The 16,836-nt window shown below is 35.0% G+C and overlaps 1 protein-coding gene across 1 annotated transcript in view; it reads right to left on the bottom strand.

Moving 5' to 3' along the window:
• LOC150109266 (exportin-T-like) overlaps nt 1-16,836 on the bottom strand; it is a 359,762-nt gene that overhangs the window by 36,425 nt on the left and 306,501 nt on the right. Inside the window, exon 22 of the mRNA XM_090401965.1 lies at nt 13,796-13,863. Within this exon, the coding sequence (XP_090258091.1) occupies nt 13,796-13,863 (68 nt within the window). The remainder of the gene's footprint in view (nt 1-13,795; nt 13,864-16,836) is intronic.

Genomic DNA, 16,836 nt, shown 5'->3' with positions numbered 1-16,836 from the left:
TTAGGAACGATTTTTACTGAAGATGGCAATTAAATATAGAAATAGACAACAGAATCAGCAAAGCTGCTATGGTGGGAAGTCAATTGAATAAATTCATATGGAATAAAGAAATTAGTCGGAACACTAAATTAGCTGTATACAAGACAGTGTTCAAACCAGTTTTAACTTATGAATCTGAGAGCTGGGCCAGAAGTAAAACACGAGTCCTGAGAAAGATTAGAGGCGTGAACAGATGGCATCAATGGCAATATCATATTAAAAATGAGGATATTAGGAAAGAACTTGACATTGTCAGCATCCAGGAATGCGTTAGCAGAGCTAATCCCAGGTGGTATGGTCACTTAAATAGAATGGGAGAGAAAAGATTAGCAAAACAAGTGTTCTCTGCCAGGTTGGCAGGAAAACGACCCAGAGGAAGACCAAGATATAGGTGGATTGATACGGTACAAAGTGCCTTAGATAGAAATATAAGACTGATGATGTTGGAGTCTTGACAAGTAACAGACTGATTTGGAGGAAAATTGTAGATAGGAAGTTAGTAATGATGTAATTTTTTCATGTAGTACTGTCATATCCTGTATACCCCTTGAGGGTACATGGCAGGAATTTGATGATGATGATGATGACAAGTAGAATATCTGCAGTTTTCGTGTTATCTTTACAATCTTTGTTTTTATTATTATTCGCTATAAAAATAACATAATTGAAATTTCTGACTAAGTTAATAAATAAAAATAAGTATGTTGAATAAATATAGAGCTGTTTTTTTTTCTATAAACATGCTTAACTAATTAAAAATGTATTACTTGAAAAAAATGGTTTATTATAATTTTCCCTCAACATTTTATGAGCCTTCTCTCTCTCTCTCTATTACAAGTATTATATATCTAACAAAAGTCATAAATATTGAGGTACTCCATCTTCAGACAATCAAGAAGAAGTTAATTATGTGTCTGTCTACGGAATCTCTAAGTATAGGTTGTGTTCTATCCAATGTTAATCTTTTCTTTCTCCTTCTCAAGGTCAGCAAACGATAAGCTATTTCTACTTGCTTTCTCTCAGGTCTTTTGGATACCTTGTACTTGTAGTTTGTTTATTTCATCCAGTCAAGAAAGTCTGTGGTGGTTCTCCATAAAGAATGTATGAAATATAGTATCATTAACTGGCATGCTATTTGGACTTGCAGATCATGTCCTCACTTTAACAGAAATCATTTACTGGAAATCCAGTAAAGGGTACATAAAAGCAGATTGTCTCATCATTATCATCTTCAATTTCAACATGCCCACAAAGCAGTGTACTTCCAGATTGCTCTAACACTTGTCAGTACTCGAATATTGTTAGAACTTAGATTTCTGTCTTCTTCAGACAGCATCAACTGACCTAGATCTTGGTCTTCCTTTTTGGCTTTTCCTACCATCTCAGCATTAACACCTGTTTTCCTAACTTATCCTCTTTCATTCTGTTTAAATGACCATGCCACTTGAGATTAGCACTGCTCACACATTTTTGAATGCTAATAATGTCAAATTTTTTCCTAATATCTTCATTTTTAATATGATTTTGTCATCAATGCCATCTGTTCAGGCCTCTAATTTTTCTCAGAACTCTCATATCTTAGTCTCTGTTCTGATCCCTATTTCTAAACCATCTCTCTGATCCAAAGTAAATAAGAGAGAAATTAGCCAGAACACTAATCTAGGAAATAGAAATATTTCCTAGATTAGTGTTTTGGTTAATTTCTCTCTTATTCCATACAAATTTCTTCAACTGGCTCCCCACCATTCCATCTTTGCTTATTCTTTTGTCTATCTCCATATTTAATTTGCCATCTTCACTAAAAATTTTGCCTAAGTAGCTGAAATATTTTACTTGCTTTGTAGGTTCTTCTCTGAGAATGCAGTTGAAGTTTTCTGTTTCTGCCAATTCGTTTGGTTTATTTATTGCTTATTTTCATGCCAAATTTGTTACAGATGTTTGTCAATTTAGTTAAAGAATCCTTGTGAATTGCACTGAATTTATTTAGGAGTGCAATATCACCTGCATAAAGCAACTTTCTTTCATAACACAATCCATAGATGATGAATAAAAGTGGAGGTAGAGTGTACCCTTGATTTTATATCTGACCATATTCCTGTACTTCCTAGAATTCTAACTGCGGACTTATAATTTAGACTATAAATTGCACTGTGTACTATTCCATTTACACCATACAGCTGCGACATACTGAACAGTTTTGTTCTTGGCACATTCTCACATGATTTTTTACATATCCACAGAAGTTAAATAATCTGCATTTAATATTTCCATTATTTCTGAACTATTTGTCATGATGTGAAAACTTAATCTCAACAGTCTCCATTTGGCTTCGGCCCTGCTTTCTTCTTTAAGTGAATGGGTAGAAATATAAAGCAGAAGCTTAAAAAAAAAGAAGGCATTGTGGAAGGAATATAAACAAAAAGGTGATCTGCATCCTCATGAGCAATACAAAATGCATGCAAAAAGGGAAACTAGTATGGTAAAGAAGGCTAAATCAGATTATGAGAAAAAATTAGCTAAGCAGTAAATCCAAAAGCGTTTTCTTCACTATGTGGCAACTAAGAGAAAGAATGATTATGCAAGGATAGTTGACTCAGTGCTGATGGTAAGAGAGTGACAAAAGCAGAAGAAGAAGAAACAGCTGAGTTACTGATTTTACACACTTGCATCACTTTGCAAGTGTGTATCATCCAGGTAGAGACTTTGCAGTTACTGATGGGACAGAGGCTGATGTGAAAATTGAGGTAGACAAATGGGATTTGCTCATCATATTGAAAAATATCAATGTGAATACACCACAGCAATAGGACTGAATGGTATATAAACTGGTGTGGTATGAGAATGTGCAACAGAACTGGCAGTGCCTCAGACGAAGTTGTTTAATCAAAGTCTCAGCTCTGTCAAGGTTCCAACAGAGTGGAAAGAGTAATATGGTTCAGTTATATAAAGGTGGCTTCAAGAAAGAAGTAGCAAATTAGAGACCAATTAGTATTGGAGTGGTGGTTCAAGTATTGGAAAAGTTGGTTAAAAGTAAAATTCAGGAATTGGTGGATATGAATATGATACTCTATAATGGGCAGCATAGGCTTTATAAAAGGTACATTCTGCCTTATTAACTTATTCACATCTTATAATAAAGTGACAGCAGAACTGGATAAAGGATATAGCTACACCATAATATTGTTGGACTTTATAAAGGCATATGACAGAATACTGCATGGGAAACTATTACATAAGTTGGAGCAAATGGGAATGGACATGAGGCTGGTGTATGGTGGAATGGAATCAAGGCAAATGAGGGTGACCAGTGGAGTTTCCCAGGGCTCAATACTAGGGGTCACTACTCCTTTTAAGGGGGGGGGGGTATTCAGTTATTTACTGATAATGCAAAATTAGGGAGGGCAATAGTTGGTAAAAAGGTGATGTAGATATCCTGCAAAACTATTTAAATCAACTGACAATGTGGGCAAAGGACAATGATTGTCAATTTAATGTAATGCACTTCAGGTTGAAAAGATTATGATTAAAGAAAATTGATGAGGCTATGGATCTGGGAATGGTGGTGGATAGAAACTTGACAATGTATAAGTTCAGAATATTGCAAAAGTTAGAAAAATGGCTCAAAGGATTTTTTTGGATGTTGAGAGCACAATGATAAGTAAAGATGGGAGGTTATTATTCATCTCAATAAAGCTATGATTTGACTAGATCTTGACTACTGTGCACAGATTTGGTCACCTGGGTTTCTTGAAGATCAGGAGGTGGTGGAGAGGATTCAGAGACGAGAAAACAAGCCAGTGACAGGTTGCCAGAATGCTCTCTATGAGGATAGACCAAAGGTGTATGGGCTGTAGTTTAGTTCACAGGCAGAGAAGAGGGGGACATGACAGAAATGTATAAGTTACTAAAGGGATTCTATAAGACTGACACAAAAGAAATCATTTACACCACTGTCACACATTCAACTGCTGGAGGAGTTGATGTTGAAAATTGATAGAAATGTTTCAACTTTACTAAACTAAATGGCTACTAGAAGCATATCTATATTCCAATTGAAAATTAAGTGCATGTAGAGATTAACAAAACTGGAAGGGAAATGATACCCACTTAAAATTACCATAGATGAATATTTCTCTAATATTTGAAATTGTTATAATTCTTGACCACTGAGATTAATGAATAACTAACTCTTATTTAGAAGTATAAGTCAAGTGTTAATAAACTATTTAATCACCCTAGTTTCACCGGCTTCTTCAGGGTACAATAAGGTAGGCAAAGTAAATTACAAGCTTGATGTTAACTGACAATTCTAATTTAATAACAAAATAGCACTGAGCGTGAAACAATACATGTGTCGCAGACACATGATTTACTTGTTGAGAAAGATTTTGTAGTGGGCACTGAACTTCATTTCATGTGTGTTTAGTGATCTGATTAAGGTCTTCCATATAACAGATAGGATTAAACCTTGGTTCCTGTTGAGGGTTTTTGTGGAATGGCAGTTTTCTTCTATATAAGGCTTATAACTTTTATTCCATTCAATAATGTGGTTGGTTGTAGAGAAGTGGGAAGAAAGGCCAGATATATCTTGTCTGTTGTTTCTTACATAACCGATGTGTTCCCTTTGTCTCATTTCGAAGCTTCTAGACGTCTGACTAATGAAACTAAGACCACAGGAACAAGGGATGTTGTAAACTCATACTTGTAGACAGGATTGAAGTCTTTCGGTGATCCTAGAAATTTCTGAATAGTTTCAACTGGCTTGAAGGTCACTCTAATATTGTGTGGTTTTAAGAGGAGAGCCAGTTTTTTGGAAATGGTAACAACGTATGGAATAGTTATAGTGGTGATATATTGGGTGACATCACGTTGTCTTTGTGGTATGTCAGAGAAGAGAATCTTGTTGAAAAGTCTTCTAGGGTAGCCATTCAAGAGTAAGTCGTTGGATATTGTAGTCAATTCTTCTTGTAGATCATTTTGGTCCGCAGTGAATGGTATAGCTCTTTTCTTTAGCATATGAATAATGCTGAGTTTTTGGGAGATGTGGTGTGATGAGCTGAAGTGTAGATAACATCCAGTATTTTGTAGGTTTTCTATAAACAGATAAGTTGACACTGTTATTTTCTTGTTTCTTTATTATGATGTCCAGGAATGGTAGTTGTTTGTCCTTTTCAAGATCTAGTGTGAATTATAGTATGGTGGAACGAATTGATTTTGTTTAGGTAATCCAATAGCGCTTCCTTTTTGTGGTTCCATATAATAAAGATGTCACATACATATCTAAACCATGCTGTAGGTTTTGGGTTAATCTGAGATAAGATTTTAGTTTCAAGATCTATAAATAAGTCAGCACAAGAGGGTAAGAGGAGACTACCCATGGCCAATCCGGTTAATTGTTTGTAAATGGTTTTCTTCCATATGAAATAGTTAGAAGATAAACAGTGACTAAACAACAAAGTGATGCCTCGTGGGAACAAATTGTCTAAGATGCTGATGACTTCAACTAGTGGAATGTTGGTAAACAGGGAAGTAACATCAAGGCTAGCAAGTATATCATCTTCAGAGATAGGGACGTTTTTTAATTTTTCAATAAAATGTTGAGAGTTTTTAATATAAGTATCTGAGTTATGGATGTGTTGTTGTAGAATTTTGGCTAGGTGTTTATTTAGACAGTAAATAAGTTGGAGAGTTGATTCCATCTACTATGGGGCGTAATGGGGAACCATCCATGAGCACTTTTGGAACGCCGTACAGTCTAGGAGTAAGAGGATGCATAGATTTTAACTTTTTAATTAAATCTGTAGGCCAGTTTGTCATCTGACGTAATAATTCATTGGTGTCGTTATGATTTTTTAACGTTGGATCTGTATTGAGGACATTATAGAGACATATCTGATAACCGATTGTTGAGTTTATCTTCATAGTCTTTTGTGTTTAATATGACAGCACTGTTCCCTTTATCTGCTTTAAGTATGATGATGTCTTTGCTATTCTTTAAGTTGAGTAGGGTTCTTTTTTCCATGGGGGTGAAATTGGTGTGTGGAGATCTGGAAGGTCACGAGAGTATTATGCTGCTTTTCAATCTAAGGTCATTAGCTGTAAGTTGTGGTAGTAATGAGATGGCTTTCTCTAAATTGCAGATGATATCTACTTTGGGTATTACAACAGGTGTTAAGGCAAAACTGAAGTCTTTTTTGAGAATAGCAATCTCAGGCTTTGTTAGTATGTGCTTTGATTGATTAATTAACGATCACTTGGTTATCTGGTAGAGAAGGTTTAGACTCAATATGATTATTATACAGATAATTGAATTTCTCAATTTGTGTCCGTTTGCTATTTCTGAAGGTTTTATCATAACTTGTGTAAATCACATTATCTAGAAGTCGCCAAATATCTTATCAATGGTATTAGAGATGTCTGTAAAGAACTCATAACATTTTGAGTCTATTTGGCTTAGTGTAAATTTTGTATGATGTATTCTTTCATGTAGAAGGGAGAGTGATGTTTTATGATAAATACGTTTAGCTTGTCTAGAATTAAAAAGTTGTCTGAGACGTAGTAATTTAGAGATAACGTTGTTGTCTCAACATCTTTTTAAGAAAGTTAAGCGATTTAAAAACTTACCCTTTTTAGACTTTAAAAGTTCAAGATGGCGTACCTTCCGTTTAGTAATCTCATCGATTCTGTTCATATTTGAAATTGATATAATTCTTGACCACTGAGATTAATGAATAACTAACTCTTATTTATAAGTATTGGTCAAGTGTTAATAAACTATTTAATCACCAACTAGTTTTGCCAGCTATTGCTGTTGGCTTCTGCAGGGTACAATAAGGTAGGAAAAGTAAATTACAAGCTAGACGTTAACTGAAAATTCTAATTCAATAACAAAATAGTACTGAGAGTGAAACATTTTGTAGTTGGCACTGAAGTTCATTTCATGTGTGTTTAGTGATCTGATTAAGGTCTTCCATATATCAGGTAGGATTAAACCTTGGTTCTTGTTGAGGGTTTTTGTTAAACGAGCGACTATAGCTGCTTCTTTGAAGATTCTGGAACGGTAGTTTTCTTCTATATAAGGCATATAACTTTTATTCCATTCAATAATGTGGAGAAATGGGAAGAAAGGCCAGATATATCTTGTCAGTTATTTCTTACATAACCGATTTGTTCCCTTTGTCTCATTTCGAAGCTTCCAGACGTCTGACCAATGTAACTAAGAAAACAGAACAAGGGATGTTATAAACTCCTGCATACTTGTAGAAAGGATTGAAGTCTTTTGGTGATCTTAGAAATTTCTGAATAGTTTCAATTGGCTTGAAGGTCACTCTAATATTGTGTGGTTTTAGAAGAAGAGCGAGTTTTTTGGAAATGGTGCTAACGTATGGATAACGTGATGTCACCCAATATATCACCAATATAACTATTCCATGCGTTGGTACCATTTCCAAAAACCTGGCTTTCCTTCAAGCCAGTTGAAACTATTCAGAAATTTCTAGGATCACCGAAAGACTTCAATCCTTTCTACAAGTATGCAGGAGTTTACAACATCCCTTGTTCCCGTGGTCTTAATTACATTGGTCAGACGTCCAGAAGTTTCGAAATGAGAAAAAGAGAACACATTGGTTATGTAAGAAACAGCAGACAAGATATATCTGACCTTTCTTCCCACTTCTGTACAACCAACCACATTATTGAATGGAATAAAAGTTATATGCCTTATATAGAAGAAACTGCCATTCCAGAATCTTCAAAGAAGCAGCTACAGTCGCTCGTTCCACAAAAACCCTCAACAGGAACCAAGGTTTAATCCTACCTGATATATGGTAGACCTTAATCAGATCACTAAACACACATGAAATGAACTTCAGTGCCAACTACAAAATGTTTCTCAACAAGTAAATCATGCATTCGCGACACGTGTATTGTTTCACGCTCAGTACTATTTTGTTATTGAATTAGAATTGTCAGTTAACGTCTGGCTTGTAATTTACTTTGCCTACCTTATTTTACCCTGAAGAAGCCAACAGCAAAAGCCAGTGAAACTAGTTGGTGATTAAATAGTTTATTAACACTTGACCAATACTTATAAATAAGAGTTAGTTATTCATTAATCTCAGTGGTCAAGAATTATAACAATTTCAAATATGAACAGAATCGATGAGATTACTAAATGGAAGGTATGCCATCTTGAACTTTTAAAGTGTAAAAAGGCTAAGTTTTTAAATCACCTAACTTTCTTAAAAAGACGTCGAGCCAACAACGTTATCCCCAAATTCCTACTTCTCGACAACTTTTTAATTCCAGACAAGCTAAACATATTTATCATAAAACATCACTCTCTCTTCTACGTGAAAGAATACGTCATTCAAGATTCACACTAAGCCAAATAGGCTCAAAATGTTATGAGTTCTTTACAGACATCTCTAATACCGCGGATGACGATATTTGGAGATTTCTAGATAATATGATTTACACAAGTTATGATAAAAACCTTCAGAAATAGCAAATGGACATAAATCGAGAATGTATTTGGAATCAGGAGCCTAAAGAAGTTCTTTACTGAATCAAGACCTAATGCAGAGTCAGGGAAACTAGATCATCGAGTCTAAACCTTCTCTACCAGATAACCAGGTGATCGTTAATCAATCAAAGCACATACTAACAAAACCTGAGATCGCTATTCTCAAAAAAGACTTCAGTTTTGCCTTAATACCTGTTGTAATACCCAAAGTAGATATCATCTGCAATTTAGAGAAAGCCATCTCATTAATACCACAACTTACAGCTAATGACCTTAGATTGAAAAGCAGCATAATCATCTCATGTTCTTACAGATCTCCACACACCAATTTCATCCCCATGTCAAAAAGAACCCTACTCAACTTAAAGAATAACAAAGACATCATCCTACTTAAAGCAAATAAAGGGAACTGTACTGTCATATTAAACACAAAAGACTATGAAGATAAACTCAACAATCTGTTACCAGATATGTCCGTCTATAATGTCTTCAATACAGATCCAACGTTAAAAAATCATAACGACACCAATGAATTATTACGTCAGATGACAAACTGGCCTACAGATTTAATTAAAAAGTTAAAATCTATGCATCCTCTAACTCCTAGGCTGTACGGTGTTCCAAAAGTGCACAAGGATGGCTCCCCATTACGCCCCATAGTAGATGGAATCAACTCTCCAACTTATTTACTGTCTAAATAAACACCTAGCCAAAATTCTACAACAACACATCCATAACTCAGATACTTATATTAAAAACTCTCAACATTTTATTGAAAAATTAAAAAACGTCCCCATCTCTGAAGATGATATAGTTGCTAGCCTTGATGTTACCTCCCTGTTTACCAACATTCCATTAGTTGAAGTCATCACCATCTTAGACAATTTGTTCCCACGAGACATCACTTTGTTGTTTAGTCACTGTTTATCTTCTAACTATTTCATATGGAAGAAAACCATTTACAAACAATTAACCAGATTGGCCATGGGTAGTCCCCTCTTACCCTCTTGTGCTGACTTATTTATAGATCTTGAAACTAAAATCTTATCTCAGATTAACCCAAAACCTACAGCATGGTTTAGATATGTACGTGACATCTTTATCATATGGAACCACAAAAAGGAAGCGCTATTGGATTACCTAAACAAAATCAATTCGTTCCACCATACTATAATTCACACTAGATCTTGAAAAGGACAAACAACTACCATTCCTGGACATCATAATAAAGAAACAAGAAAATAACAGTGTCAACTTATCTGTTTATAGAAAACCTACAAAATACTGGATGTTATCTACACTTCAGCTCATCACACCACATCTCCCAAAAACTCAGCATTATTCATATGCTAAAGAAAAGAGCTATAGTTCATTTCTTCTTCTTCTTCTGCAGCTTCTCCCACTTAAGTTGGGTCACTGGTGATGATGAGTCTCCTCCATATCCTCCTGTCTTGGGCTGTCACCACATCCAAGTTCTTCATCCTCAGGTCCTCTTCTACCAACTCCCTCCATCTCTTCATTGGCCACCCACGCTTCCTCCTCATCACCTGACCAAACCATCTCAACCTTGCTTCCTGTATCTTCGCTCCTAAGTTCGTAACTTTCACTGTTCCCCTCACATAGTCATTTCTCAGACGAGCCTTTCTGGTCACACCGCACATCCACCTAAGCATTCTCATTTCTGCCACTTCCATCCTGCTGATGTTATTTTTCCTCAGGGCCACAGTTTCTATAGCATACATCATAGGTGGCCTCACTATTGTCCTATAGATTTTGCCTTTCAGATTGATCGGCACCCTCTTATCCCATAACACTCCAGCCATCTCCCTCCAGTTCCTCTAACCCGCTTGTATCCTGCATTCCACTCCCTTCTCAGCTCCTCCATCTTCTTCCACTGTTGAACCTAAGTATCTAAAGTCCGTCACCTTCCTGATGACATTTCCTTCGAGCTCAAGATGTCTCCTGACCGCCGCCCACTGTGCAACCCATATACTCTGTCTTACTTCTGCTCAGTCTCATACCTCTCTCTTCCAGTACTTTTCTCCATCTTTCCAGTTTAGTTCCTGCTTCACCTCTTGAATCTGCACACAGCAAGATGTCATCTGCATACTACATTGTCCAAGGTACATCTTCTCTCACCTCCTCCGTCACCACCTCCATCACAATATTAAACAGAAATGGACTTAATGCTGACCCTTGATGCAAGCCAACTGTTACTTGAAAACTTTCTGTCTGTCCCAGACAGGTAAGAACACTTGTCTTCACATTTCTGTACATCTCCCACACCAACCTGACATATTTCTCCGGAACCTTCTTCTCCCTCAGACACCTCCAGACTTCTTGCCTTGGCACTCTATTGTATGCTTTCTACAGATCAATAAATGCCAGATGTAGCTCCCATTGTTTCTCTCGAAACTTTTCCATTATCTGCCGTAACCCAAAGATAGCAGCTGTTGTTGATCTAACAGGTATAAAGCCAAATTGTTCCTTTGCATTGTTCCTCTCCACCTCCTTCCTCAATCTTCCATCAAGAACCCTTTCTAGGATTTTCCTTGTGTGGGACATCAACTTTATTCCTCTGTAATTTTTACAGTCTTGTGCATCCCCTTTACCCTTGTAGATGGGGACAAGAGTACTCTCCCTCCATTCCTCAGGTATATTTTCCTGTTGGCAAACTTTCATGAACAGGTCCCACAGCAGGTCAATTCCCTCTTCCCCCAGTGCTTTCCATGCCTCCACTGGAATCCTGTCGGGGCCCACTAATTTTCCATTCCTTATCCTCTTCATGGCCTCTGTCACTTCCACTCTACTGATGTTCTGCACCATCCCCTCAGAAGGCTGTCCATCTTCTCTGCAAGTCCTTGCATTTTACTCATTCAAAAGTCCCTCAAAGTATATTTTCCATCTGTTTCTTATGTCCACATCCCTCCATAATACTCTTCTTTCAGCGTCTTTGATTTGCCTCACATGTAAGATGTCCTTTGCTGCTTTATTTCTACATTTCGCTGGTTGGTAAATTTTTCTCTGTCCTTCCTTTCTTTCTAATTGATCATACAGATCTTGTTATGCCATGGCCTTCGCCTGTGCCACAACTCTCTTGGCTTCTTGCTTTCTCTCTCTATACACCTCTCTGTCTTCTTCCACTCTTGACTCATCCCACTTCTGCTTTGCCTTCCTCTTAGCTGTCACTGCCACTTGTACATTATTATTCCACCACCAACCCTCCTTCTGCTCTCTAATCTTTCCAGATGTCTCACCAAGCTCAGGATTGCAGATTGCACAGCTCAGGATTACTTTTGAATTATGTTTCCACCAATCTTGTACACTTTCCAGTCCATCCAAAATCCTCTCTAACACCCTCTCCCTAAAACGATTCCTCACACTCTCTTCTTTTAAGCGAAACCACTTAATTGTCTTCATCCCATGGCTTCCAGAGGTTCCACATCTCCCAAAAACTCAGCATTATTCATATGCTAAAGAAGAGCTAAACAGTTCACTTCTTCTTCTTCCTCTCTAACACCCTCTTCCTAAAACGATTCCTCACACTCTCTTCTTTTAAGCAAAACCACTTAATTGTCTTCATCCCATGGCTTCCGGAGGTTCCACATCTTCCAAAAACTCAGCATTATTCATATGCTAAAGAAAAGAGCTATACAGTTCACTACGGAGCAAAATGATCTACAAGAAGAATTGACTACAATATCCAATGACTTACTCTTAAATGGCTATCCTAGAAGACTTGTCAACAAGATTCTCTTCTCTGACATACCACAAAGATGTCACCCAATATATCACCACTATAACTATTCCATACGTTGTTACCATTTCCAAAAAACTGGCTCTCCTCCTAAAACCAAACAATATTAGAGTAACCTTCAAGCCAGTTGAAACTATTCAGAAATTTCTAAGATCACCGAAAGACTTCAATCCTTTCTACAAGTATGCAGGAGTTTACAACATCCCTTGTTCCTGTGGTCTTTGTTACATTGGTCAGACATCTAGAAGCTTCGAGATGAGACAAAGGGAACACATCGGTTATGTAAGAAACAACAGACAAGATATATCTGGCCTTTCTTCCCACTTCTCTACAACCAACCACATTATTGAATGGAATAAAAGTTATATGTCTTATATAGAAGAAAACTACCATTCCTGAATCTTCAAAGAAGCAGCTACAGTTGCTCGTTCCACAAAAACCCTCAACAGGAACCAAGGTTTAATCCTACCTGATATATGGAAGACCTTAACCAGATCACTAAACACACATGAAATGAACTTCAGTACCAACTACAAAATGTTTCTCAACAAGTAAATCATGTATCCACGACACGTGTATTGTTTCATGCTCAGTACTATTTTGTTATTGAATTAGAATTGTCCGTTAATGTCTAACTTCTAATTTACTTTGCTTACCTTATTGTACCCTGAAGAAACCGAAAGCAATAGCCGGTGAAACTAGTTGGTGATTAAATGGTTTTTTAACACTTGACCAATACTTCTAAATAAGAGTTAGTTATTCATTTCTCTAATATGTTTATCTTCCAAAAAAAACCTGTTAATAAACAGCAAAACATGTAGAAGTTGATCATTATAATAAATAAGAGTAAATCCAGCAACTGTAGTTTCTCTCAGCTATTGTTCTAATAATTTGATTTTACTATTGCCTAGGATTTGCTAAAGTGAATCTGTTAATTAAAAATGCAAAATACCAAAAAATTATCAACTTCCAACTAAAAGAATTTCAATCAGGACATTTCCATAAAAGTGTTCGCACCAACTTATTTCCACACTTCCTAACCCCTAATTCTCAAAGTTCAAAGAGAAGATTGAGAAAGGACAGCAGGTATTTATGAAAAGATCACATGACTTTCTATCTGTTTAGAAACTGACTGCTTTCTAGACTTCTTTTTTTTTTTTTTTTTAAAGTCTGCACAACACTAACTGCAGTGTACATTATTGCATTCACAACTGCTGACATGGTCAGTGATGATAGTCATTCACCTTGTTTGTGAAATGAGTGTAAATTTTATATATAACTGATATGGTATGCAATACATTTCAAACAAATCCAAACTGCATGCCTCAATAGTAAATTACATTTCTTGAGATATCTCTGATATTTCTGAAAATCACCTGCATATGCCACCAGCTTGTGTTATTATTAATTATGACTTTCTTCACTATAAAACCTAAATCTGCAAAAAATGCTAAGTTTTTCTGAAAAGTTCTTACCACTGGATCAGCAAATTCAACAGCTCCCTGAATAACAGTGAGTAGTACTTGTTGCATATTCTGCATATCTATGAATAACATTATAAAGACATTTGAGTTTCAGAAATTATCTTATAAGAAAATTCAGTGAATAAATATACAACATTAAGGTAATGACAGATTTATTAAATAATATTTTAATTATTTTATAATATTAAATATATATTTAATTAAATATATTAAATAATATTTTTAAAAAATTGTAATTCACACAAACACTGATGCCTTTCCATCATTTTAGATTTAGAGAGACTGAAAAAAAAAAAAAAGGGGGGGGGGGGAATTGTCAAGCTTGGGTATATTTCACCAAATGTAAGAACCTAAAAGGATTGTTTAGTCCACCCATTTGTCTGTGGAGTTATCTAGGTACTCTGGCTGGGTTGATTTTATTTTTATTCAAATTGTGTATTTAAAATCTAAAATTATTGTGCCAATTCAATTTTTGTTTCAATTGTTTCAGACCATTTACTGGGGCAGGAAGAGGTCAAGTGTTAAAATTATATACTGCTTTAGGTAGATAAAAATGAAGAAATGAGATAAAATTTTGAGATTCAAGACACATAAAGATGTTCATGTGATTTAAATTAGGTTTAAACAGACCAATTTTTCTTGTCAAAACGGTATGAATTAATATCAGTTCTATACCAGCTGAAATTGAAATTTAATGTAATCTAGTATTTAGGATCTCTTAAAATTTGTTAAACTGTTTCCTTTTTTTTTTGTTTTAGTCAGAACATTTACTGCAGCAAATGTTCTGATATTAGGCTTAAGTCAAAAATGTGTTCAAGTTTAATAAAGTATGACTTCAAACACATACATTGAATTTTTACAGAACTGCAACTTGATATGTGATTTATTACAGATTATGACCAATTCTTGCAAAAACAACAGAAATATTAACAAATAAAAATTCAACTCTGATCAATATAATACTATATTATATGTAAATGATCATAAGATGTGTTAAACCTAACATCACTATGGCAGAAGGATATGCTAATGAGTAATAATTTTCATTACTGAACTAGTCCCTCATTCAAGACTAAGTTTTTTTTATTTTATTATAGTTCTGTTCTTACTGACAAAACAACTGGAAATGATATCACCCCTTCACTACAACCACAGCATTTTAATGGCAAAATTACATAAAGCTAAATTATCTATACCTTACAAGAGGGGTCTGCAAAATTCTGATAAACACCTAGAACAAAATAATAATATTAAAGCAACTGATATAATCACAAGAAAGAACATACTAGTAGCAGAGTTATGAAGGTAACTTATGTTCTTATATCATAGTATGTTCTTTCTTGTGGTTATATGAGTTCTTTAATGTTATTTTGTTCTAGGTGTTTATATCAGAACTTTCCAGACTCCCCCTGTATATACTGTAGGTGGTAGAGCATTTTTTCTGCACATCGAGAAGTCTACAGTTCATTCCCAATCATCTAATATTTTTTTAGGTGTCAAATGAATTTTATCATCTTGCATGAAAACCACCATCCACCTGGATGTCTGAAGTGGCTCAAAAATGTTCCATATTTAGGCTCGTGAATAGGACTTTCAAATCACACTATGGTATTAATGTATGACAGGCCTATAATTTTGCATGGGTGTAATACACACATAAAAGCGTAAAAGGAAAAAAAAGTAGCTCTAGGTTCAAAAAGTTATGATAATCATGTCACTATACAAGAACATACTTATAAAATGCATCTTTTATGACTCTGTGGCCATTTCAATACCATTTTTTTTTTTTTAAAAGTCTATATATGCTGGTGATTAGAATCTTCTAAACACTAGTATATAATAAACTGCAAGTGAAAGTCTGTTAACATATTTGAACATAAAGAGAAAATTCAATTTTAGATAATATGCAACTCTATATACCTTATCAGACAAACTCCTTATCAGGATCCATTTTAAGGACCCTATGCAATAACTTGGAAGAATATATAATGAAAAGTGATTATATAGAAAATAAATTATTTTTTCAATGTGATTAAGAAAAATATAAAATTACACGATGAACTTAAAAAATTAGGAAAGACTAATAAACAAAATGCACAAACAGATTAAAATCTTAAGCTAAGAAAGAAGTTTAATTTGATACTAAAAGATAATTAAGATAAAGAATAAATTAAAGATAAAGCTCAGCAGGGCTAACAAATGAAGGGAGAAGGAGGGAAGAAGCTTAACACAAAATATCATTTAAATATAAGAGAGCCTACCGGTGATGCATATATACATTGAGCCAGAATAAGTAAGTGTCAATTGCATAGCTAGAGTGAGGAAGTCTTGACAGGATATTTCTGTGGGAAGCTTTCGGTATTGAGACCACTTTATAATGTAAATAAAGAGTTTAATAAAAATAAGCAAATATAACCCTGTAAGTTTTGTAAGTCATCAGAGGAACTAATACAAAAAAGTTGTATACAGCAATCCCTCGATTAATGCTCACCCGATTAGTTCATCATTTTTTTCCGATACCCAAATTCGATTAGTGTGCCTCTAAAATTCGATTAGTGTGTCTATATACATCTTAAAAATAAACGTTACAGATTTTAAAAATTTTCGATCTATACATTTTTTATGGCTAACTATTTAAAAAAAAATCACTGACCAGGGTGAAATAATTTAGTTACCGATTTGAAACATTTTACAGAGTTATTTTTTTAATGGAATACTACACTATTTCCATGTACGCTAAGTTCCAAATTTACCACCAAAATTTATGTCTGCTTTACATAGTATTTTGCTGATCATATCTCGTGCAATTGTTTTCCTTACTTTTTTCATTTTAAATTATTTTCCTAACCTTTAATCATGTGTAAAAGAGGTTTCACAGAAACAATTTGAAAATATTTTTCATACAATCGAAGTTTTTAAGCAGCAATGATTGGAGACTGACCCTGGTGAAGAGAGTACCAGTAAAATTTGCAGAAGAGGCAATAGGGCCATACCGTCAGTTGTATGGAAAAAAGAAAGAGAATGCCCGCCAA

This window comes from Typopeltis vanoorti, chromosome 2 (genome assembly GCF_054136105.1).
Source record: "Typopeltis vanoorti isolate ZY-2024b chromosome 2, IOZ_Tvanoo_1.0, whole genome shotgun sequence".
Classification (NCBI taxonomy): Eukaryota; Metazoa; Arthropoda; class Arachnida; order Uropygi; family Thelyphonidae; genus Typopeltis; species Typopeltis vanoorti.
This window is presented reverse-complemented; position numbering and strand designations above follow the sequence as displayed.